At 41.2% G+C, this 27144-nt stretch overlaps 2 protein-coding genes across 2 annotated transcripts; both read right to left on the minus strand.

Moving 5' to 3' along the window:
- Positions 1-4388: 4388 nt before the first annotated feature.
- Positions 4389-19745, minus strand: LOC110513170 (gastrula zinc finger protein XlCGF17.1-like). Its single transcript, XM_036948618.1, has 2 exons — positions 18460-19745; positions 4389-5496 (listed from the first exon to the last, which is right to left on the minus strand). Exons 1-2 carry the CDS (start codon positions 18764-18766, stop codon positions 4745-4747), a joined length of 1059 nt encoding a protein of 352 aa, XP_036804513.1. The 5' UTR covers positions 18767-19745; the 3' UTR covers positions 4389-4744.
- Positions 19746-21149: 1404 nt separating this feature from the next.
- On the minus strand, positions 21150-26075 carry LOC118940191 (gastrula zinc finger protein XlCGF52.1-like). The gene is made up of 2 exons (XM_036948608.1): positions 25512-26075; positions 21150-23123 (listed from the first exon to the last, which is right to left on the minus strand). The coding sequence occupies exons 1-2, from the start codon at positions 25852-25854 to the stop codon at positions 22246-22248; spliced, it is 1221 nt and encodes a 406-aa protein (XP_036804503.1). The 5' UTR covers positions 25855-26075; the 3' UTR covers positions 21150-22245.
- Between the last annotated feature and the right edge of the window lie 1069 nt (positions 26076-27144).

Raw genomic sequence — 27144 nt, forward strand, 5'->3', positions numbered from 1 at the left:
CAGCAACCACCTCCCCCATAATGCACTGTACACAGCAACCACCTCTCCTATAATGCACTGTACACAGCAACCACCTCCCCCATAATGCACTGTACACAGCAACCACCTCTCCTATAATGCACTGTACACAGCAACCACCTCCCCCATAATGCACTGTACACAGCAACCACCTCCCCCATAATGCACTGTATACAGCAACCACCTCTCCTATAATGCACTGTACACAGCAACCACCTCCCCCATAATGCACTGTACACAGCAACCACCTCCCCTATAATGCACTGTACACGGCAACCACATCCCCCATAATGCACTGTACACAACAACCACCTCCCCTATAATGCACTGTATACAGCAACCACCTCTCCTATAATGTACTGTATACAGCAACCACCTCTCCTATAATGCACTGTACACAGCAACCACCTCTCCTATAATGCACTGTACACAGCAACCACCTCCCCCATAATGCACTGTACACGGCAACCACCTCCCCCATAATGCACTGTACACAGCAACCACCTCCCCCATAATGCACTGTACATAGCAACCACCTCTCCTATAATGTACTGTACACAGCAACCACCTCTCCCATAATGCACTGTACACAGCAACCACCTCTCCTATAATGTACTGTACACAGCAACCACCTCTCCCATAATGCACTGTACACAGCAACCACCTCTCCTATAATGTACTGTACACAGCAACCACCTCTCCCATAATGCACTGTACATAGCAACCACCTCTCCTATAATGTACTGTACACAGCAACCACCTCTCCTATAATGTACTGTACACAGCAACCACCTCTCCTATAATGCACTGTACACAGCAACCACCTCTCCTATAATGCACTATATACAGCAACCACCTCTCCCATAATGCACTGTACACAGCAACCACCTCCCCCATAATGCACTGTACACAGCAACCACCTCTCCCATAATGCACTGTACACAGCAACCACCTCTCCTATAATGTACTGTACACAGCAACCACCTCTCCCATAATGCACTGTACATAGCAACCACCTCTCCTATAATGTACTGTACACAGCAACCACCTCTCCTATAATGCACTGTACACAGCAACCACCTCTCCTATAATGTACTGTACACAGCAACCACCTCCCCCATAATGCACTGTACACAGCAACCACCTCTCCTATAATGCACTATATACAGCAACCACCTCTCCCATAATGCACTGTACACAGCAACCACCTCCCCCATAATGCACTGTACACAGCAACCACATCCCCCATAATGCACTGTACACAGCAACCACATCCCCCATAATGCACTGTGCACAGCAACCACCTCTCCCATAATGCACTGTACACAGCAACCACCTCTCCTATAATGCACTGTACACGGCAACCACATCCCCCATAATGCACTGTACACAGCAACCACCTCCCCTATAATGCACTGTACACAGCAACCACATCCCCCATAATGCACTGTACACAGCAACCACCTCTCCCATAATGCACTGTACACAGCAACCACCTCCCCCATAATGCACTGTACACAGCAACCACATCCCCCATAATGCACTGTACACAGCAACCACCTCTCCTATAATGCACTATATACAGCAACCACCTCTCCTATAATGCACTGTACACAGCAACCACCTCTCCTATAATGCACTGTACACAGCAACCACCTCTCCCATAATGCACTGTACACAGCAACCACCTCCCCTATAATGCACTGTACACAGCAACCACCTCTCCTATAATGCACTGTACACAGCAACCACCTCTCCTATAATGCACTGTACACAGCAACCACCTCTCCTATAATGCACTGTACACCGCAACCACCTCCCCCATAATGCACTGTACACAGCAACCACCTCCCCCATAATGCACTGTACACGGCAACCACCTCTCCTATAATGCACTGTATACAGCAACCACCTCCCCCATAATGCACTGTACACAGCAACCACCTCCCCCATAATGCACTGTACACAGCAACCACCTCTCCCATAATGCACTGTACACAGCAACCACCTCCCCCATAATGCACTGCACACGGCAACCACCTCCCCCATAATGCACTGCACACGGCAACCACCTCCCCCATAATGCACTGCACACGGCAACCACCTCCCCCATAATGCACTGTACACGGCAACCACCTCCCCCATAATGCACTGTACACGGCAACCACCTCCCCCATAATGCACTGTAATGAACGTGTACTAGTGCCGTTACACATTTGATTTTTATTCAGACAAAAATAAATGTTGCATCAATCAAATGCTTTTTACAATCAGCACCTGTTTTCTTCCTCTGACAGGGTGGATTAATACATTAGGGAAGATCGATGAGGCAGCAAGTGGATGTTCTTCATGTCAACAACTCTCATCAACGTTATTAACATGTTCTTCATGTCAACAACTCTTATCAACGTTATTAATATGTTCTTCATGTCAACAACTCTCATCAACGTTATTAATATGTTCTTCATGTCAACAACTCTCATCAACGTTATTAACATGTTCTTCATGTCAACAACTCTTATCAACGTTATTAATATGTTCTTCATGTCAACAACTCTTATCAACGTTATTAATATGTTCTTCATGTCAACAACTCTTATCAACGTTATTAATATGTTCTTCATGTCAACAACTCTTATCAACGTTATTAATATGTTCTTCATGTCAACAACTCTTATCAACGTTATCAATATGTTCTTCATGTCAACAACTCTCATCAACGTTATTAACATGTTCTTCATGTCAACAACTCTCATCAACGTTATTAACATGTTCTTCATGTCAACAACTCTTATCAACGTTATTAACATGTTCTTCATGTCAACAACTCTCATCAACGTTATTAACATGTTCTTCATGTCAACAACTCTCATCAACGTTATTAACATGTTCTTCATGTCAACAACTCTTATCAACGTTATTAACATGTTCTTCATGTCAACAACTCTCATCAACGTTATTAACATGTTCTTCATGTCAACAACTCTTATCAACGTTATTAATATGTTCTTCATGTCAACAACTCTCATCAACGTTATTAATATGTTCTTCATGTCAACAACTCTCATCAACGTTATTAACATGTTCTTCATGTCAACAACTCTCATCAACGTTATTAACATGTTCTTCATGTCAACAACTCTTATCAATGTTATCAGAACGTCGTCATGACATTTTCATACACCTTTAGTTTGAAGACTAGTACACTGTCACGACGTGTCCCTTTGGGGTGTATATCGTGACTAGTACTGTCACGACGTGGCCCTCTGGGGGTGTATATCGTGACTAGTACTGTCACGACGTGGCCCTCTGGGGGTGTATATCGTGACTAGTACTGTCACGACGTGGCCCTCTGGGGGTGTATATCGTGACTAGTACTGTCACGACGTGGCCCTCTGGGGGTGTATATCGTGACTAGTACTGTCACGACGTGGCCCTCTGGGGGTGTATATCGTGACTAGTACTGTCACGACGTGGCCCTCTGGGGGTGTATATCGTGACTAGTACTGTCACGACGTGGCCCTCTGGGGGTGTATATCGTGACTAGTACTGTCACGACGTGGCCCTCTGGGGGTGTATATCGTGACTAGTACTGTCACGACGTGGCCCTCTGGGGGTGTATATCGTGACTAGTACTGTCACGACGTGGCCCTCTGGGGGTGTATATCGTGACTAGTACTGTCACGACGTGGCCCTCTGGGGGTGTATATCGTGACTAGTACTGTCACGACGTGGCCCTCTGGGGGTGTATATCGTGACTAGTACTGTCACGACGTGGCCCTCTGGGGGTGTATATCGTGACTAGTACTGTCACGACGTGGCCCTCTGGGGGTGTATATCGTGACTAGTACTGTCACGACGTGGCCCTCTGGGGGTGTATATCGTGACTAGTACTGTCACGACGTGGCCCTCTGGGGGTGTATATCGTGACTAGTACTGTCACGACGTGGCCCTCTGGGGGTGTATATCGTGACTAGTACTGTCACGACGTGGCCCTCTGGGGGTGTATATCGTGACTAGTACTGTCACGACGTGGCCCTCTGGGGGTGTATATCGTGACTAGTACTGTCACGACGTGGCCCTCTGGGGGTGTATATCGTGACTAGTACTGTCACGATGTGGCCCTCTGGGGGTGTATATCGTGACTAGTACTGTCACGACGTGGCCCTCTGGGGGTGTATCAAGAAATACAAATTTTATTAAATCTATTTAATAAAATCTACAACTTTCCAAATCATATCATTAACATCTAAAGGGTTCATACTTGTATTCAATCAAATCCATAATCAAAATAAAATACACATTTTTTAAATGTTAATCTGATTTCAGACATGAGCATGTCTCGAGAGGAAAAAACTCAACTAGAAATATTTTTGTTTTAGTAAGATTTTCATTCAAACATGATTTCACATCAACAACATTATCATAGTGGAACATTGGACAGGTTTTTCTACTGTGTGTTCCCTCTCATGTGTTTTCAGGCATCAACAACATTCTCAGCCAAAAACTTGTCAGAACACAGCATCTATATTGTCTTATTTTAGGTCCTGTGTCCTAGAAAATGTCTTTCCACAATTAGGTTCCCTAACTGACTGAACCCTCTTTCCACACTGGGAATCTATTCCACCAGCCCAGAGCCTCGAACCAGGATCTCTAGTGGCACAGCTAGCACTACGATGCCTTAGACCACTGCGCCACTCGGGAGGCTGTATTTTCTGATAGTTAATCAGAGATTTTTTACCAGAGTATCTCTTGCCACATTGATTTCTCTCCTGTGTGTCCGCTGGTGTATAATCAAACTGCTAGATGTAACAAAACTCTTCCCACATTGATCACAGCCATAAGGTTTCTCTCCTGTGTGTGTTCTCCGGTGTATAGTCAGACGGCTAGAAGTAACAAAACTCTTCTCACACTGATCACAGCTATAAGGTTTCTCTCCTGTGTGTGTTCTCTGGTGTACTATCAGGCAGCTTGAGTGAGTAAAACTCTTCCCACATTGATCACAGCTATAAGGTTTCTCTACTGTGTGTGTTCTCTGGTGTGATTTTAAATGTCCTGACTTAAGAAAACGCTTTCCACAGTCAGAACAGTGGTAAGGCTTCTCTCCTGTGTGTGTTCTCTGGTGTATAGTCAGCTGGCTAGATGTTGTGAAACTCTTCCCACATTGATTACAGCTATAAGGTTTTTCTCCTGTATGGATTCTCTCATGTCTTTTAAGGTCTGCTGAAGAGGTAAATCTCTTCCCACAGTCAGAGCAGCAGTGAGGTTTCTCTCCTGTATGAATTCTCAGGTGTACTTTTAGTGAATCTGATCTTGAGTAACTCTTCCCACAGTCTGGGCAGTGGTGATATTTCTTCCCTGTGGGTCTCTGCTGGGGTTTATTGAGGAGTTCTGATGTGGAGAGACTCTTCTCTGCCTCGTCAGGATCATGATGTTGTTGAGGCTCCCCAGAGGATCCACGATAGTCTTGTCTCTCTCCTGTGTGAACAACAAAGTCAGACAGATGGTTAAAGGCCCACAACAGCAGAAATCCACTGTTTATTTGAGGTAAAAGTTTATGCCCAGAGCAAGAAGTTGTACAACAACTGACGTCTGAAAATAATGTTTAAATGCTTTTACAAACTTATTTGACAATTGTCTTAATATGAGTCGAGCTATAATATATTTTGTTAGAAAAAAAATACCACTTAGTAGTAAAGTTGATGATTGTAGTTAGTGGTAACTAGAAATTGAGAAATAAGTTATTAAAGTTGTTGAAATCCTAAGCAGTGTACCAGATTACTTTTGGTCACCAATGTAGGCTCCTTTCTGTGTTAAGCTAAAATTGCGGCACGATGTACAATTCGGATGTAGAAACTCCTCCCTGCTAATGAGGAAACCGCTAGTTACGGATGTAGTAAACGCAGCAAAAAAATAAATGTCCTTTTTTTTAAAGATAATAAGTAAAAATCCAAATAACTTCACAGATCTTCATTGTAAAGGTTTTAAACACCGTTTCCCATGCTTGTTCAATGAACCATAAACAATTAATGAACATGCACCTGTGGAACGGTCATTAATTAAGACACTAACAGCTTCAGCTTACAGACAGCAGGCAAGTAAGGTCACAGTTATGAAAACTTAGGACACTAAAGAGGCCTTTCAACTGACTCTAAAAAACACCAAAAGAAATATGCCCAGGGTCCCTGCTCATCTGCATGATTGTGCCTTAGGCATGCTGCAAGGGGGCATGAGGACTGCAGATGTGGCCAGGGCAATAAATTGCAATGTCCGTACTGTGAGACGCCTAAGACAGCGCTACAGGGAGACAGGACGGGCAGCTGATCGTCCTCGCAGTGGCAGACCACGTGTAACAACACCTGCACAGGATCGGTACATCCGAACATCACACCTGAGGGACAGGTACAGGATGGCAACAACAACTGCCCGAGTTATACCAGGAACGCACAATCCCTCCATCAGTGCTCAGACTGTCCGTCTGAGAGAGGCTGGACTGAGGTCTTGTAGGCCTGTTGTAAGACAGGTCCTCACCAGACATCACCGGCAACGACGTCGCCTATGGGCACAAACCCACCCACTTTTTGCCAGTGACGAGTCGCGTTTATTGTCGAAGGAATGAGCGTTACACCGAGGCCTGTACTCTGGAGCAAGATCAATTTGGAGGTAGAGGGTCCGTCATGGTCTCGGGCGGTGTGTCACAGCATTATTGGACTGAGCTTGTTGTCATTGCAGGCAATCTCAACGCTGTGCGTTACAGGGAAGACATCCTCCTCCCTCATGTGGAACCCTTCCTGCAGGCTCATCCTGACATGACCCTCCAGCATGACAATGCCGCCAGCCATACTGCTCGTTCTGTGCGTGAATTCCTGCAAGACAGGAATGTTAGTGTTCTGCCGTGGCCAGCGAAGAGCCCGGATCGCAATCCCATTGAGCACGCCTGGGACCTGTTGGATAGGAGGGTGAGGGCTAGGGCAATTCCCCCCAGAAATGTCCGGGAACTTGCAGGTGTCTTGGAAGAGTGGGGTAACATCTCACAGCAAGAACTGGCAAATCTGGTGCAGGCCACGAGGAGATGCACTGCAGTACTTAAAGCAGCTGGTGGCCACACCAGATACTGACTGCTACTTTTGATTGTGACCCCCCCCCCCCCCCCCCCCCCCCCCCCTTTGTTCAGGGACACATTATTCCATTTCTGTTAGTTACATGTCTGTGGAACTTGTTCAGTTTATGTCTCAGTTGTTGAATGTTGTTATGTTCATAAAAATATTCATTTATTTATTTATTTTGTTGTTTTCTGAAAATAAACGCAGTTGACAGTGAGGACGCTTGTTTTTTTGATGAGTTTATATCTGCATTTCTCACAGTGCATTATCTACTAATTCGCAGTGCATTATCTACCAATTCACAGTGCATTATCTACTAATTCGCAGTGCATTATCTACCAATTCACAGTGCATTATCTACTAATTCGCAGTGCATTATCTACTAATTTGCAGTGCATTATCTACCAATTCGCGGTGCATTATCTGCAAATTTGCGGAGCATGATCTAATTCGCAGTGCATTATCTACCAATTCGCAGTGCATTATCTACTAATTCGCAGTGCATTATCTACCAATTCGCGGTGCATTATCTACTAATTCGCAGTGCATTATCTACTAATTCGCAGTGCATTATCTACCAATTCGCGGTGCATTATCTGCAAATTTGCGGAGCATGATCTAATTCGCAGTGCATTATCTACCAATTCGCAGTGCATTATCTACTAATTCGCAGTGCATTATCTACCAATTCGCGGTGCATTATCTACTAATTCGCAGTGCATTATCTACTAATTCGCAGTGCATTATCTACTAATTCGCAGTGCATTATCTATGAATTCGCAGTGCATTATATATTCGTTCACAGCGCATTATCTGCTAATTCACAGTGCATTATCTGCTAATTCACAGTGCATGATCTATTAATTCACAGTGCATGATCTATTAATTCACAGCGCATTATCTGCTAATTCACAGTGCATGATCTATTAATTCACAGTGCATGATCTATCAATTCACAGTGCATGATCTATTAATTCACAGTGCATTATCTATTAATTCACAGTGCATTATCTATTAATTCACAGTGCATGATCTATTAATTCACAGTGCATGATCTACTAATTCACAGTGCATTATCTACTAATTCACAGTGCATTATCTATCAATTCACAGTGCATGATCTATTAATTCACAGTGCATTATCTATTAATTCACAGTGCATTATCTACTAATTCACAGTGCATTATCTACTAATTTGCAGTGCATTATATATTAATTCACAGTGCATTATCTACTAATTCACAGTGCATTATCTACTAATTCACAGTGCATTATCTACTAATTCACAGTGCATTATCTACTAATTCACAGTGCATTATCTACTAATTCACAGTGCATTATCTACTAATTCACAGTGCATTATCTACTAATTCACAGTGCATTATCTACTAATTCAAAGTGCATTATCTACTAATTGGCAGTGCATTATCTACTAATTCACAGTGCATTATCTACTAATTCACAATGTATTCTGAATATTACAGTGCAAGATCAGGAGAGCTACTGAAGGAAACTCACATTAAGTTCTGTGTCTATTCACTAATTCACCACCGTGGGGGAAACTCAGGGGAGTTCTCATAGGCTGACAGCAAAAATAGCCTCATTTACAGGTTGAATATGAGTGCATTTCACACTACTGTTGGATAATATTTTATTTATTTATTTAACCTTTATTTTACTAGGCAAGTCAGTTAAGAACAAATTCTTATTTACAACGACGGCCTACCGGGGAACAGTGAGTTAACTGCCTTGTTCAGGGGCAGAACGACAGATTTTTTACATTGTCAGCTTGGGGATTTCGATCTAGCAACCTTTCGGTCACTGGACCAACACTCTAAACACGAGGCTACCTGCCGTCCCAATTGTAAGGCTTATTTGAATGTCCTGCTTAATATAATGTTTATGTCATCGTTGCAAATCAATGCATATTCAATAACAATGTAATAATAAACAACAATGTAATAATCAATAACAATAATCAACAATGTGATATTCAATAACAATAACAATAATCAATAACAATGCAATAATCAATAACAATGTAATAATCAATAACAATAATCAATAACAATAATCAACAATGTGATATTCAATAACAATAACAATAATCAATAACAATGTAATAATCAATAACAATAATCAATAACAATGTAATAATCAATAACAATAATCAATAACAATAATCAACAATGTGATATTCAATAATCAATAACAATAATCAATAACAATGCAATAATCAATAACAATGTAATAATCAATAACAATAATCAATAACAATGCAATAATCAATAACAATAATCAATAACAATGCAATAATCAATAACAATGCAATAATCAATAACAATAATCAATAACAATGCAATAATCAATAACAATAATCAATAACAATGCAATAATCAATAATGTAATCAATAACAATAATCAATAACAATAATCAATAACAATAATCAATAACAATAATCAATAACAATACAATAATCAATAACAATAATCAATAACAATAATCAATAACAATAATCAATAACAATAATCAATAACAATACAATAATCAATAACAATAATCAATAACAATGCAATAATCAATAACAATAATCAATAACAATAATCAATAACAATACAATAATCAATAACAATACAATAATCAATAACAATGTAATAATCAATCATGTAATCAATAACAATAATCAATAACAATAATCAATAACAATGCAATAATCAATAACAATAATCAATCATGTAATCAATAACAATAATCAATAACAATAATCAATAACAATGTAATAATCAATAACAATAATCAATCATGTAATCAATAACAATAATCAATAACAATAATCAATAACAATGTAATAATCAATAATGTAATCAATAACAAAGTAGAACAAAAACATACTAATCATACTATATACAGGAAGGGGACAGGGATACTGGAGTGATGGAGGTAGATATGTATAGGGGTAAGGAGACTGACTATATACAGGGTCAGTACCATATTAACAATGTACAGGGATACTGGAGTGATGGAGGTAGATATGTATAGGGGGAAGGAGACTGACTATATACAGGGTCAGTACCATATTAACAATGTACAGGGATACTGGAGTGATGGAGGTAGATATGTATAGGGGGAAGGAGACTGACTATATACAGGGTCAGTACCATATTAACAATGTACAGGGATACTGGAGTGATGGAGGTAGATATGTAGAGGGGTAAGGAGACTGACTATATACAGGGTCAGTACCATATTAACAATGTACAGGGATACTGGAGTGATGGAGGTAGATATGTATAGGGGGAAGGTGACAGGGATACTGGAGTGATGGAGGTAGATATGTATAGGGGTAAGGAGACTGACTATATACAGGGTCAGTACCATATTAACAATGTACAGGGATACTGGAGTGATGGAGGTAGATATGTATAGGGGTAAGGAGACTGACTATATACAGGGTCAGTACCATATTAACAATGTACAGGGATACTGGAGTGATGGAGGTAGATATGTATAGGGGTAAGGAGACTGACTATATACAGGGTCAGTACCATATTAACAATGTACAGGGATACTGGAGTGATGGAGGTAGATATGTATAGGGGTAAGGAGACTGACTATATACAGGGTCAGTACCATATTAACAATGTACAGGGATACTGGAGTGATGGAGGTAGATATGTAGAGGGGTAAGGAGACTGACTATATACAGGGTCAGTACCATATTAACAATGTACAGGGATACTGGAGTGATGGAGGTAGATATGTATAGGGGTAAGGAGACTGACTATATACAGGGTCAGTACCATATTAACAATGTACAGGGATACTGGAGTGATGGAGGTAGATATGTATAGGGGTAAGGAGACTGACTATATACAGGGTCAGTACCATATTAACAATGTACAGGGATACTGGAGTGATGGAGGTAGATATGTATAGGGGTAAGGAGACTGACTATATACAGGGTCAGTACCATATTAACAATGTACAGGGATACTGGAGTGATGGAGGTAGATATGTATAGGGGTAAGGAGACTGACTATATACAGGGTCAGTACCATATTAACAATGTACAGGGATACTGGAGTGATGGAGGTAGATATGTATAGGGGGAAGGAGACTGACTATATACAGGGTCAGTACCATATTAACAATGTACAGGGATACTGGAGTGATGGAGGTAGATATGTATAGGGGTAAGGAGACTGACTATATACAGGGTCAGTACCATATTAACAATGTACAGGGATACTGGAGTGATGGAGGTAGATATGTATAGGGGGAAGGAGACTGACTATATACAGGGTCAGTACCATATTAACAATGTACAGGGATACTGGAGTGATGGAGGTAGATATGTATAGGGGGAAGGAGACTGACTATATACAGGGTCAGTACCATATTAACAATGTACAGGGATACTGGAGTGATGGAGGTAGATATGTATAGGGGTAAGGAGACTGACTATATACAGGGTCAGTACCATATTAACAATGTACAGGGATACTGGAGTGATGGAGGTAGATATGTATAGGGGTAAGGAGACTGACTATATACAGGGTCAGTACCATATTAACAATGTACAGGGATACTGGAGTGATGGAGGTAGATATGTATAGGGGTAAGGAGACTGACTATATACAGGGTCAGTACCATATTAACAATGTACAGGGATACTGGAGTGATGGAGGTAGATATGTATAGGGGTAAGGGGACTGACTATATACAGGGTCAGTACCATATTAACAATGTACAGGGATACTGGAGTGATGGAGGTAGATATGTATAGGGGTAAGGAGACTGACTATATACAGGGTCAGTACCATATTAACAATGTACAGGGATACTGGAGTGATGGAGGTAGATATGTATAGGGGGAAGGAGACTGACTATATACAGGGTCAGTACCATATTAACAATGTACAGGGATACTGGAGTGATGGAGGTAGATATGTATAGGGGTAAGGAGACTGACTATATACAGGGTCAGTACCATATTAACAATGTACAGGGATACTGGAGTGATGGAGGTAGATATGTATAGGGGTAAGGAGACTGACTATATACAGGGTCAGTACCATATTAACAATGTACAGGGATACTGGAGTGATGGAGGTAGATATGTATAGGGGGAAGGAGACTGACTATATACAGGGTCAGTACCATATTAACAATGTACAGGGATACTGGAGTGATGGAGGTAGATATGTAGAGGGGTAAGGAGACTGACTATATACAGGGTCAGTACCATATTAACAATGTACAGGGATACTGGAGTGATGGAGGTAGATATGTATAGGGGGAAGGAGACTGACTATATACAGGGTCAGTACCATATTAACAATGTACAGGGATACTGGAGTGATGGAGGTAGATATGTATAGGGGTAAGGAGACTGACTATATACAGGGTCAGTACCATATTAACAATGTACAGGGATACTGGAGTGATGGAGGTAGATATGTATAGGGGGAAGGGGACTGACTATATACAGGGTCAGTACCATATTAACAATGTACAGGGATACTGGAGTGATGGAGGTAGATATGTATAGGGGGAAGGAGACTGACTATATACAGGGTCAGTACCATATTAACAATGTACAGGGATACTGGAGTGATGGAGGTAGATATGTATAGGGGTAAGGAGACTGACTATATACAGGGTCAGTACCATATTAACAATGTACAGGGATACTGGAGTGATGGAGGTAGATATGTATAGGGGGAAGGAGACTGACTATATACAGGGTCAGTACCATATTAACAATGTACAGGGATACTGGAGTGATGGAGGTAGATATGTATAGGGGTAAGGAGACTGACTATATACAGGGTCAGTACCATATTAACAATGTACAGGGATACTGGAGTGATGGAGGTAGATATGTAGAGGGGTAAGGAGACTGACTATATACAGGGTCAGTACCATATTAACAATGTACAGGGATACTGGAGTGATGGAGGTAGATATGTATAGGGGGAAGGAGACTGACTATATACAGGGTCAGTACCATATTAACAATGTACAGGGATACTGGAGTGATGGAGGTAGATATGTATAGGGGTAAGGAGACTGACTATATACAGGGTCAGTACCATATTAACAATGTACAGGGATACTGGAGTGATGGAGGTAGATATGTAGAGGGGTAAGGAGACTGACTATATACAGGGTCAGTACCATATTAACAATGTACAGGGATACTGGAGTGATGGAGGTAGATATGTATAGGGGTAAGGAGACTGACTATATACAGGGTCAGTACCATATTAACAATGTACAGGGATACTGGAGTGATGGAGGTAGATATGTATAGGGGTAAGGAGACTGACTATATACAGGGTCAGTACCATATTAACAATGTACAGGGATACTGGAGTGATGGAGGTAGATATGTAGAGGGGTAAGGAGACTGACTATATACAGGGTCAGTACCATATTAACAATGTACAGGGATACTGGAGTGATGGAGGTAGATATGTAGAGGGGTAAGGAGACTGACTATATACAGGGTCAGTACCATATTAACAATGTACAGGGATACTGGAGTGATGGAGGTAGATATGTATAGGGGTAAGGAGACTGACTATATACAGGGTCAGTACCATATTAACAATGTACAGGGATACTGGAGTGATGGAGGTAGATATGTATAGGGGTAAGGAGACTGACTATATACAGGGTCAGTACCATATTAACAATGTACAGGGATACTGGAGTGATGGAGGTAGATATGTATAGGGGTAAGGAGACTGACTATATACAGGGTCAGTACCATATTAACAATGTACAGGGATACTGGAGTGATGGAGGTAGATATGTATAGGGGTAAGGAGACTGACTATATACAGGGTCAGTACCATATTAACAATGTACAGGGATACTGGAGTGATGGAGGTAGATATGTAGAGGGGTAAGGAGACTGACTATATACAGGGTCAGTACCATATTAACAATGTACAGGGATACTGGAGTGATGGAGGTAGATATGTATAGGGGTAAGGAGACTGACTATATACAGGGTCAGTACCATATTAACAATGTACAGGGATACTGGAGTGATGGAGGTAGATATGTATAGGGGTAAGGAGACAGGGATACTGGAGTGATGGAGGTAGATATGTAGAGGGGTAAGGAGACAGGGATACTGGAGTGATGGAGGTAGATATGTATAGGGGGAAGGGGACAGGGATACTGGAGTGATGGAGGTAGATATGTATAGGGGGAAGGGGACAGGGATACTGGAGTGATGGAGGTAGATATGTATAGGGGTAAGGAGACTGACTATATACAGGGTCAGTACCATATTAACAATGTACAGGGATACTGGAGTGATGGAGGTAGATATGTAGAGGGGTAAGGAGACTGACTATATACAGGGTCAGTACCATATTAACAATGTACAGGGATACTGGAGTGATGGAGGTAGATATGTAGAGGGGGAAGGAGACTGACTATATACAGGGTCAGTACCATATTAACAATGTACAGGGATACTGGAGTGATGGAGGTAGATATGTATAGGGGTAAGGAGACTGACTATATACAGGGTCAGTACCATATTAACAATGTACAGGGATACTGGAGTGATGGAGGTAGATATGTATAGGGGTAAGGAGACTGACTATATACAGGGTCAGTACCATATTAACAATGTACAGGGATACTGGAGTGATGGAGGTAGATATGTATAGGGGTAAGGAGACTGACTATATACAGGGTCAGTACCATATTAACAATGTACAGGGATACTGGAGTGATGGAGGTAGATATGTATAGGGGTAAGGAGACTGACTATATACAGGGTCAGTACCATATTAACAATGTACAGGGATACTGGAGTGATGGAGGTAGATATGTAGAGGGGTAAGGAGACTGACTATATACAGGGTCAGTACCATATTAACAATGTACAGGGATACTGGAGTGATGGAGGTAGATATGTAGAGGGGTAAGGAGACTGACTATATACAGGGTCAGTACCATATTAACAATGTACAGGGATACTGGAGTGATGGAGGTAGATATGTATAGGGGTAAGGAGACTGACTATATACAGGGTCAGTACCATATTAACAATGTACAGGGATACTGGAGTGATGGAGGTAGATATGTATAGGGGTAAGGAGACTGACTATATACAGGGTCAGTACCATATTAACAATGTACAGGGATACTGGAGTGATGGAGGTAGATATGTATAGGGGTAAGGAGACTGACTATATACAGGGTCAGTACCATATTAACAATGTACAGGGATACTGGAGTGATGGAGGTAGATATGTATAGGGGTAAGGAGACTGACTATATACAGGGTCAGTACCATATTAACAATGTACAGGGATACTGGAGTGATGGAGGTAGATATGTAGAGGGGTAAGGAGACTGACTATATACAGGGTCAGTACCATATTAACAATGTACAGGGATACTGGAGTGATGGAGGTAGATATGTATAGGGGTAAGGAGACTGACTATATACAGGGTCAGTACCATATTAACAATGTACAGGGATACTGGAGTGATGGAGGTAGATATGTATAGGGGTAAGGAGACTGACTATATACAGGGTCAGTACCATATTAACAATGTACAGGGATACTGGAGTGATGGAGGTAGATATGTAGAGGGGTAAGGAGACAGGGATACTGGAGTGATGGAGGTAGATATGTAGAGGGGTAAGGAGACAGGGATACTGGAGTGATGGAGGTAGATATGTATAGGGGGAAGGGGACAGGGATACTGGAGTGATGGAGGTAGATATGTATAGGGGTAAGGAGACTGACTATATACAGGGTCAGTACCATATTAACAATGTACAGGGATACTGGAGTGATGGAGGTAGATATGTATAGGGGTAAGGAGACTGACTATATACAGGGTCAGTACCATATTAACAATGTACAGGGATACTGGAGTGATGGAGGTAGATATGTATAGGGGTAAGGAGACTGACTATATACAGGGTCAGTACCATATTAACAATGTACAGGGATACTGGAGTGATGGAGGTAGATATGTAGAGGGGTAAGGAGACAGGGATACTGGAGTGATGGAGGTAGATATGTAGAGGGGTAAGGAGACAGGGATACTGGAGTGATGGAGGTAGATATGTATAGGGGGAAGGGGACAGGGATACTGGAGTGATGGAGGTAGATATGTATAGGGGTAAGGAGACTGACTATATACAGGGTCAGTACCATATTAACAATGTACAGGGATACTGGAGTGATGGAGGTAGATATGTATAGGGGTAAGGAGACTGACTATATACAGGGTCAGTACCATATTAACAATGTACAGGGATACTGGAGTGATGGAGGTAGATATGTATAGGGGTAAGGAGACTGACTATATACAGGGTCAGTACCATATTAACAATGTACAGGGATACTGGAGTGATGGAGGTAGATATGTATAGGGGTAAGGAGACTGACTATATACAGGGTCAGTACCATATTAACAATGTACAGGGATACTGGAGTGATGGAGGTAGATATGTATAGGGGTAAGGAGACTGACTATATACAGGGTCAGTACCATATTAACAATGTACAGGGATACTGGAGTGATGGAGGTAGATATGTAGAGGGGTAAGGGGACAGGGATACTGGAGTGATGGAGGTAGATATGTATAGGGGGAAGGGGACAGGGATACTGGAGTGATGGAGGTAGATATGTAGAGGGGTAAGGGGACAGGGATACTGGAGTGATGGAGGTAAATATGTAGAGGGGTAAGGGGACAGGGATACTGGAGTGATGGAGGTAGATATGTATAGGGGGAAGGAGACAGGGATACTGGAGTGATGGAGGTAGATATGTATAGGGGGAAGGAGACAGGGATACTGGAGTGATGGAGGTAGATATGTATAGGGGGAAGGTGACAGAGATACTGGAGTGATGGAGGTAGATATGTATAGGGGGAAGGGGACAGGGATACTGGAGTGATGGAGGTAGATATGTAGAGGGGTAAGGGGACAGGGATACTGGAGTGATGGAGGTAGATATGTAGAGGGGTAAGGGGACAGGGATACTGGAGTGATGGAGGTAGATATGTAGAGGGGTAAGGGGACAGGGATACTGGAGTGATGGAGGTAGATATGTATAGGGGTAAGGGGAAAGGGATACTGGAGTGATGGAGGTAGATATGTATAGGGATAAGGTGACTATATACAGGGTCAGTACCATATTAACAATGTACAGGGATACTGGAGTAGAGATTGACCGATTAATCAGAATCAGAATGGCCAATTAATTAGGGCCGATTTCAAGTTTTCATAACAAATCGGTAATCTGTATTTTCGGACACCGATTTTTAAACATGAAATAAAGGGCGAGGGAATATAAGCTTATTTGACGTGTTAAATTAAAAGCTTATTTAACACGTCGAAGTGTGTTATTTGACGCGTATCTTTTTTGACACGCAAAGACCCAAACGGCGTTCCACAGTATGTTGTGAAGCTAATAGCAGTGACGCTAATACTGTGTAACTCCGGTAGGGAATTTACATCTGTGTGTACCGGTGCTCGACCAGTCGGCGAAAGCCAACATCCTCCACGACGGAGAACGGTTGATTGTCAAGGGCAATGAATTCCATTATCTTGGCGTTAATGTATTTCGCCTTTGTGTTGTCTCGCTGAAATGTTCTTACTCTTTCAAATGACCGCTAGATCCACACAGCAGACACGGTGGGCTAGATTAGGAATGCTGTGTTGACCGTGTACATTTTACGTGGCGTCATTACGTCATGTAACCTTCGTTACACGTCAGCTTTGACATCGGTTTTGCACATCGGCTTTAATAAACTAGACGTTGGGCCGATACTGATGTTGGCATTTTTAGTTAATAATATTGTCCGATTCTGAAATATCATCCCTACTTTATATCTTATTATAACGACATGACAAAATTGGACATTATTATTAATGACTTATTAAACAGCCGTAACAAGATGTCCACCACAGGAAATCCTCGCGGGCACTCGACGTTATAGAAAGATCCATATATAGCAACTGATTCTTGAAGAATATAACTGATAAACGCCTCATATACACGGAGTTTACAAAACATCAGGAAACACCGTCTCTTACCAGGACAGACTGACCCTCATTGATGTCACTTGTTAAAATCCACTTCAAAATCAGTGTAGAGGAAAAGGAAGAGACAGGTTAAAATACGTTTTTTTAAAGCCTCGAGACAACTGAGACATGGATTGTGTATGTGTGCCTATTCAGAGGGTGGGTGAAGATTTAAGTGCCTTCAAACGGGGTATTGTAGTAGGTACCAGGAGCATGAGGCATTCATAGTGTGTGCTTCTGTTATTAAGACGTTACTTACTGGTGTTAATCAGTTCTCCAACCTCTTCTTCTTCTTCCAATATGACAGTTATCTCTCCCTCCTCTTCTTTTACTGTAATATCTACCTCCTCTTTCACTCTGAACGCGTCTTCCTCTTCTTTCACTGTAACATCCTCACACTCTACTTCTTGTTTTACTGTAACATCCTCCACTTCCTCTACTTTTGTTACTGTGACATCCTCCTCTTCCTCCTCCTCTTTCACGACAATGTTCAGCCACCGACCCTCTTTCTCCGTCCAGCAGACCTCCTCTTCTCCAACAGGAGGAGAGTAGTTTAGGGAGCTCATGGTCGGTGATGTTAGCTAACAGTTAGCTAGCTAGGCTAAAGCTAACTTAGCCAGCCAGCTAGCTGACCAATAACAACGTAAATATGAAATTAAATCGGATAACTAACTAGACGACAGAAGTCTGTTTAAAACACAGTGGCTAATATACACCAAAGCGTCGAAAGAGCTATATTGGTTCGTCTATTTTGTCTAGCAAGCTACCGAGCTGTCTGACGAACTGTTGCTGCTGTTGAAAGAAGCGTTCCGTCCACTACATTATACGTCACACCAACAGCATAACCATAAATTCCCAGACCGCCATCTGCTGACTGGAGTGGGTAACGCAGTTGAGTAAAATGTTTATTTAAAATTTGATGCAAAAAGTGAATCACTTTTTAACGATTGTTTTTATTTGATTTCAATCATAATATTATAACATTATATGAAACGTACATAAAGGGAATTAATTTCAAATGGACTTTATTGCCATGGAAACAAAATTGAGATGACAATATGCCTCTTTGCACACAATGTATATAGACTCTCCTTTTTTCTACTGTATTATTGACTTGTTTACTCCATGTGTAACTCTGTGTTGTCTGTTCACACTGCTATGCTTTATCTTGGCCAGGTCGCAGTTGCAAATGAGAACTTGTTCTCAACTAGCCCCCCTGGTTAAATAAAGGTGAAATAAAATAAATAAAAAATAAAAAAACAACCCAAACAACAAATGGAAACATCTCAAATACATTTCAAGTGTTATATTACCAGTGTTTTAGCAATGTGCAAATAGATGTAGTACGAATAGTATGTAAATAAATAAACAAATAAATATACGTGGTATTTACAATGTTGTTTGTGTTCCACTGGTTGCCCTGTTCTCATGGCAACGGGCCACAAATATTTTGACAGTGGTGGAAAAAGTACTAGAAAATGACTCAAGTAAAAGTGAAAGTCACCCAGTAAAATACTACTCGAGTAAAAGTCTAAAAGTATTTGGTTTTAAATATACTTAAGAATCAAAAGTAACTGGAATTGTTAAAATGTAAAATATAAATCCTTTAAAATTCCTTATATTAAACAAACCAGATGGCCCCATCTTTATTTTAATTAACGATAGCCAGGCGGCTAGCCAGGGGCACACTCCAACACTCAGACATAATTTACAAACAAATCATTTGTGTTTAGTGAGTCTGTCAGATCAGTGGCAGTAGGGACGACCATGTACATGATTAAGGATGTTTCAAGTTTCTAAGTCAGAACCCATCACTACCAACACACAGTGTGAGGTAGCTATAGAGACAATTATATTTTTAGTAACGGAGTGTTTTCCAGACGAGGGTGGAATAGATGGCTAACAGTAGCTAGCTTACGTTAGCTAACGTCAGTCAAAGATAGAATGAACAAACATGTTTACTCTGCTGAAGGTAGCTACCAGTCTAGCAGTGACTACCGGTACCGTGGCGTAAGTGAAATTGATTAACAATGTGTAAATATCTATATGATTTAGCTAATGGCAATCAGAGTTTAATACAGAACCAGCTAGGCTAGCAAGCTAACTTACCCAGCTAGGCTAGCAAGCTAATTTACCCAGCTAGGCTAGCAAGCTAATTTACCCAGCTAGGCTAGCAAGCTAACTTACCCAGCTAGGCTAGCAAGCTAAATACCCAGCCAGGCTAGCAATCTAACTTACCCAGCCAGGCTAGCAAGCTAACTTACCCAGCCAGGCTAGCAAGCTAACTTACCCAGCCAGGCTAGCTAACTTACCCAGCTAGGCTAGCAAGCTAACTTACCCAGCTAGGCTAGCAAGCTAACTAATGTTACGAATCTTCTGTTTTGTTGTGAAGGGAAAAATAATCTATGCTATTGCATCACTTCTCAGCTGTCGTCGAAATGGACTCACCATCAGTTCAGCCTGAAAATCCCTCTGATAATCTTTTGGTCACTGCATCATTCTTGATAGCCACACTGGCATAAGCTTAGGTTTTCTGGGTCTCTTATTTGGTTGGTTGGGTTTTGAATAAGACTTTACCAACCTTGCACAACTCATATATTCATTATTTTTTGTGACAATTGCTGAAGCGCAGTAAATTTTGATTGGGAATCATTGATGGACTGGAATATTCAAACCATCTGTTAGGTTCTAATTTTTCAGAGTAAATAACTCACGGACACTAGAGAAGGGGCGGCATGTAGCCTAGTGGTTAGAGCGTTGGACTAGTAACCGGAAGGTTGCAAATTCAATCCCCCGAGCTGACAAGGTACAAATCTGTCGTTCTGCCCCTGAACAGGCAGTTAACCCACTGTTCCTAGGCCGTCATTGAAAATAAGAATTTGTTCTTAACTGACTTGCCTAGTTAAATAAAGGTAAAAAAATAAAAAAAATAAAAAAGCTTAATTAAGCAAGTTTAATTCTTCCCCAAAGGGTCGTTATACAGCTGTAATTCAGACAACATGTTTCCACCATCACCAGTATATACACACCACTTGGGACACTCCTCTCCAATCCATTAACCTCTGACATAAAAACCCAGTCTCTCTTCCACTCCTTTATTCACTTACACGTATAACAATGTTCCAATGTTTACCCAGAATCCAACACCCATGTCTCTGATTTTCAGGTAGATATAAATCAGGACTGAGACTGGACCAGTCAGGAACACACAACACTTCTTGGAAAGACATTCTGGTGTGCGTTTGGTATTAACATGTGTGTCATTGTCCCCACTGGAAAGTAAGACTCAATCCCAGGGTCAGGGTCCCAGGGTTAGGGTCCCAGGGTCAGGGTTAGGGTCAGGGTCCCAGGGTTAGGGTCCCAGGGTCAGGGTCCCAGGGTCCCAGAAGACTGAAATGGGTTTTCTTAACTTACTCTGTTTCTGAAGAGGAATGGAAATGATGGTTGATTTGGAAAAATGGCATATACTCTCAGCCAATCAGCCAGCAGCACACAGGTAATCAGGATGCTTTCATACCTACTTTTCCAACATGAACTTGCTCAGGCTTTTGGAGAGCAACGTCAGTGAAACCTGGAGTCGAGGCTACATGATATTAGAAACTCATTTTTTCTGTTTATATGCAGCACCATCCGGAATGTGAAAACTTCTAGGGTCTCTCAACTACACCAAAACATCACATTTATTGTCCTGATGCTCCATCTGTAACATTTTCTATAAATGTTCCACCATTTTTACAACATTAAAATTGTGATCATGTGACATTAGATCAATCAAAAGTGGTAGGATTTTTAAATACAAGTTGAACACACACACACTACCACATCAAAAGGTATCACAAATAGATCATTCCACTCTGTGTTCTACTACCCTGGTCTAGTATTGGAGATCATTCTACACTCTGTGTTCTACTACCCAGGTCTAGTATTGGAGATCATTCTACACTCTCTGTTCTACTACCCAGGTCTGGTGTTGGGAGATCATTCTACACTCTCTGTTCTACTACCCAGGTCTGGTGTTGGAGATCATTCTACACTCTGTGTTCTACTACCCAGGTCTGGTGTTGGAGATCATTCCACACTCTGTGGCTCTTGCCTTGTGTTTTGCCAGGGAGTCTGATCGAAGAAAACCCTTCCCACACTGATCACAGCTATAAGGCTTCTCTCCTGTATGTTTTCTCTGGTGTCTTCTCAGGCCACTTGAGGCAGAAAAGCTAATTCCACAGTCAAGGCAGTGGTAAGGTTTCTCACCTGTGTGTATTCGTTTATGAATAGATAGGGTTGTGGAGAGAGAAAAACTATCCCCACACACATCACAGCTATACGGTTTCTCTCCGGTATGTTTAGCCTGGTGTGTTTTCAGGCCGCTGAAGGTAATATAGCTCATTCCACAGTCGGAGCAGTGAAACGGTTTCTCCCTAGTGTGGATTCGTTTGTGAGTAGCCAGGGCTGTCCGGGCAGCAAAAGTCTTCTCAGTGTGTACTCTCTGGTGTGATATCATTCCACCGGAGGTTGTAAAACTCATCCCACAGTCAGAGCAGATGTATGGTTTCTCTCCCGTGTGGATTCTCTGATGTGATATCAGTCTACATGAGGTAGTAAAACCCATCCCGCAATCTGAGCAGTGGTACGGTTTCTCTCCAGTGTGGGTTCTCTGATGTAATTGCATTCCGACTGAGGAAGTAAACCTCCTCCCACAGTCTGAGCAGTGGTATACTTTCTCTCCGGTGTGGAACCTCTGGTGTTTTTTAAGAGCTGATGAATATTTGTAACCTTTCCCACAGTCAGAGCAGCAGTGAGTTTTCGTTTTGGGTCTCCGCTGGTGTTTCTTGAGGTGTTCTGATCTGGAGAGACTCTCCTCTGCCTCGTCAGCATCGTGACGTCGTTGAGGCTCCCCAGAGGATCCGCGACGGTCACGTGTCTCTCCTGTGTGAACGACAGAGTCAGACGGTTAACTCGTGACCTTCTACTGTGACCTCAGTCTCCTGTTTTAATAAGGTGAAGAAAAAACATGAACGATGGAGTCTTTAGGCACCGCTGTTAAACTCCAGACGTACAGTAGCATAACTGTCTTATTGCTAAAGATATTAGATCCAACATGGAGGATAACTGTCTTTTTTTATTTTATTTTACTAGGCAAGTCAGTTAAGAACAAATTCTTATTTTCAATGACGGCCTAGGAACAGTGGGCCTGTTCAGGGGCAGAACGACAGACAGTAGTTTAACAGCGGTGCCTAAAGACTCCATCGTTCATGTTTTTTCTTCGCCTTATTAAAACAGGAGAGTGAGGTCACAGTAGAAGGTCACGAGTTAACCTTGTCAGCTCAGGGATTTGAACTTGCAACCTTCCGGTTCCTAGTCCAACGCTCTAACCACTAGGCTACCCCGCCGCCCCGTCTTACTACTAGAGATATTAGATCCAACATGGAGGATAACTGTCTCATTACTAGAGATATTAGATCCAACAGGGAGGATAACTGTCTCATTACTAGAGATATTGGATCCAACATGGAGGAGAACTGTCTCATTACTAGAGATATTAGATCCAACATGGAGGATAACTGTCTTATTGCTAGCGATATTAGATCCAACATGGAGGATAACTGTCTCATTAATAGAGATATAAGATCCAACATGGAGCACGACATAAGTGTTTTCACCAGCATTGGGAATGAGACACCAAAATATTCTGGACATTCCTTGCATCAGAGTGGCCATTTTGTTGCTGATTAAATCTTGGATAGGAATCTGCAGCTGAAACGATAAAGCGTCTTGTTAATAAACTGAAGAATGGGGGTGGAGAAATGTATACAACAGGTGGGTCTAATCCTGAATGCTGATTGGTTAAAACCGCATTCCAGCTGGTGTCTATTCCACAAGTTACCACCGGCTAAATCTATAACATTAAAATGAAAATGTACTCTGTTACATCTGACTGCGCAATCCACTGTGTCATCAGCCCAGCCAGGCAATTTATACACTTGATCTCCACTATAAAAAGCATCTAGACATTATCTCACATGTCTTTTAGACTCACATTTAGTTTTCAACAATGGAGATTTGTATAAACCTTGCTGTCTGTCTCGCTGACATTTGCAACATTGTTTGTGTAGGGGTCTGGACGAGAGAGAGAGAGGCAGGTAGCGTTTCTCATCCAGTCGAAATCATGAATCAGCCTGGCATCATATATAGCATGGTCAACTATGGCTAACTGAAGCTGGAAAGACTGCAAACAAAATGCACTTTGTTTCGATTGACCTTTTTCAATTTACATTTCCGTAATAACCATTTTCAATGTAAATTGAAAAATTGAATTTGTATTTTCTATTCCAGGCGAAATCGTGCCTCATGATCTCATTGTTATGGATAAATGTTAAATGTTACTAGAAAACAGCTTAAACAAATGCAGCTACTTTGCTGTTATTCTGCCTGGCTGTACTGTTTGACGTGACTGTAAATTAGCCGTAGTTGGCTAGATAGCAAGCGAGGGATAAGAACGTTACCAGTCAGTATGGCAATGGAACATTTAGAACGAACGACTGGTTCGCGTCTATAGATATAGAACAAAAAGAACGAACGACTGGTTCGCGTCTATAGATATGGAACAAAAAGAACGAACGACTGGTTCGCGTCTATAGATATAGAACAAAAATAACTAACGACTGGGTCGCGTCTATAGATATAGAACAAAAAGAACTAACGACTGGGTCGCGTCTATAGATATGGAACAAAAAGAACGAACGACTGGGTCGCGTCTATAGATATGGAACAAAAAGAACGAACGACTGGGTCGCGTCTATAGATATAGAACAAAAAGAACGAACGACTGGTTCGCGTCTATAGCAACCCTAGATTTGTGTCTGGACTATATAATTGTGGAAGGATGAAATAGTATGAATAAATTAATCAAAATTACGTTTTTAATGAAAATATGTCAATCATTATTTGAATATGTTGGTAACCCGTTGTATAAACCTGATAATTCCCATTGAAGCCGGTGTTTTGTTGGATATATTGGCACGGTTAGCCGGCCCAGACGAACAACACCCGTGCCAATATACAACAAACACCAGCTTCGTGGGCATTATCACTTAAGTAACGGCTCTCAAATTCATAGACAGACCTATGGATGCAAACCATCCATGATATCAACATTATAGCTTTAACCACGTTGAGGCTATACAGTGTTGGTTTACATTTAATTAGTTTACAGAGTAAAATAAGCTTCTATTTGGGGTTTCTGATGGGCTATGACAGTTGAACTAAAGCTCACGAGGCATTCATAGTGTGCGCTACTGTTAGGACAATACTTACTGGTGTTAATCAGATCCCCAATCTCCTCCTCTTCCTCCTCCAATATGACAGTTATCTCTCCTTCCTCCTTCATTACAAAAACGGTATCCTCCTCATTCTCTTCCTCCTTCACCTTAACATCATCCTCCTTTTTCACTCGGAACGCTTCTTCCTCTTCTTTCACTGAAATGTCCATCTCTTCATCCTCTTCTTTTACTGGAACATCCTCCTCTTCCTCTTTCACTCTGAACGCGTCTTCCTCTTCTTTCACTGAAACGTCTTCCTCTTCTCGTTTGACTGTAACAGCCTCCTCTTCCTCCTCCTCTTTCACTTCTTTAACAGGAGAGTAGCTTAGTGACCTCATGGTCGGAGATGTTAGCTAGCTATGCTAGTGCTAACTTAACCAGCCAGCTAGCTGACCAAAAACAACAACGTAAATATTTAATTAATTGGGATAACTAACTAGATGACATAAATGTGTCCAACCACCGTGGCTAATATACCAGAAAGCGTAAAGAGAGCTTTAATGTTTCAGCTATTTTTGGTTTCCGAGATGGCTGACGAGCTGTTGTTGTGTTAAAAAAGAAAGAAAAATAAGAGTTCCGTCCACTAAATAACACGTCACAGTCAGCAGCCATCTGGGTAACGCAGTTGAGGGGAAACATTTTATTTTATTTAGAGGCAAAAAGTGAATCACTTTTAACGATTTGTTTAAATAAAATGTATATATATTTCAATGATAATATTATAACACTATATGAAACGTACATAAAGGGAACCATGCATTGATTAATGCAAATACAAAGTGATGATTTGAAACATTTAGGCTGAGAATCTGCTCTATATATATATATATATATGAGTCAATCAGAATCTGCCTAATGTCTCTCTCTATATATATATATATATATGAGTCAATCAGAATCTGCCTAATGTCTCTCTCTCTCTATATATATATATATGTGAATCAGAATCTGCCTAATGTCTCTCTCTCTCTCTATATATATATATGAGTCAATCAGAATCTGCCTAATGTCTCTCTCTCTCTATATATATATATGAGTCAATCAGAATCTGCCTAATGTCTCTCTCTCTATATATATATATGAGTCAATCAGAATCTGCTTAATGTCTCTCTCTCTATATATATATGAGTCAATCAGAATCTACCTAATGTCTCTCTCTCTATATATATATGAGTCAATCAGAATCTGCTTAATGTCTCTCTCTCTATATATATATGAGTCAATCAGAATCTGCCTAATGTCTCTCTCTCTATATATATATGAGTCAATCAGAATCTGCTTAATGTCTCTCTCTCTATATATATATATGAGTCAATCAGAATCTGCCTAATGTCTCTCTCTATATATATATATGAGTCAATCAGAATCTGCCTAATGTCTCTCTCTCTCTATATATATGAGTCAATCAGAATCTGCTTAATGTCTCTCTCTCTATATATATATGAGTCAATCAGAATCTGCTTAATGTCTCTCTCTCTATATATATATGAGTCAATCAGAATCTGCTTAATGTCTCTCTCTCTATATATATATGAGTCAATCAGAATCTGCCTAATGTCTCTCTCTCTATTTATATATATATATATTTCCCGTCTGACTCACTCTCAGCCTCTCTGTATCTATACCAC

This window comes from Oncorhynchus mykiss, chromosome 17 (genome assembly GCF_013265735.2).
Source record: "Oncorhynchus mykiss isolate Arlee chromosome 17, USDA_OmykA_1.1, whole genome shotgun sequence".
NCBI classification, from domain to species: Eukaryota; Metazoa; Chordata; class Actinopteri; order Salmoniformes; family Salmonidae; genus Oncorhynchus; species Oncorhynchus mykiss.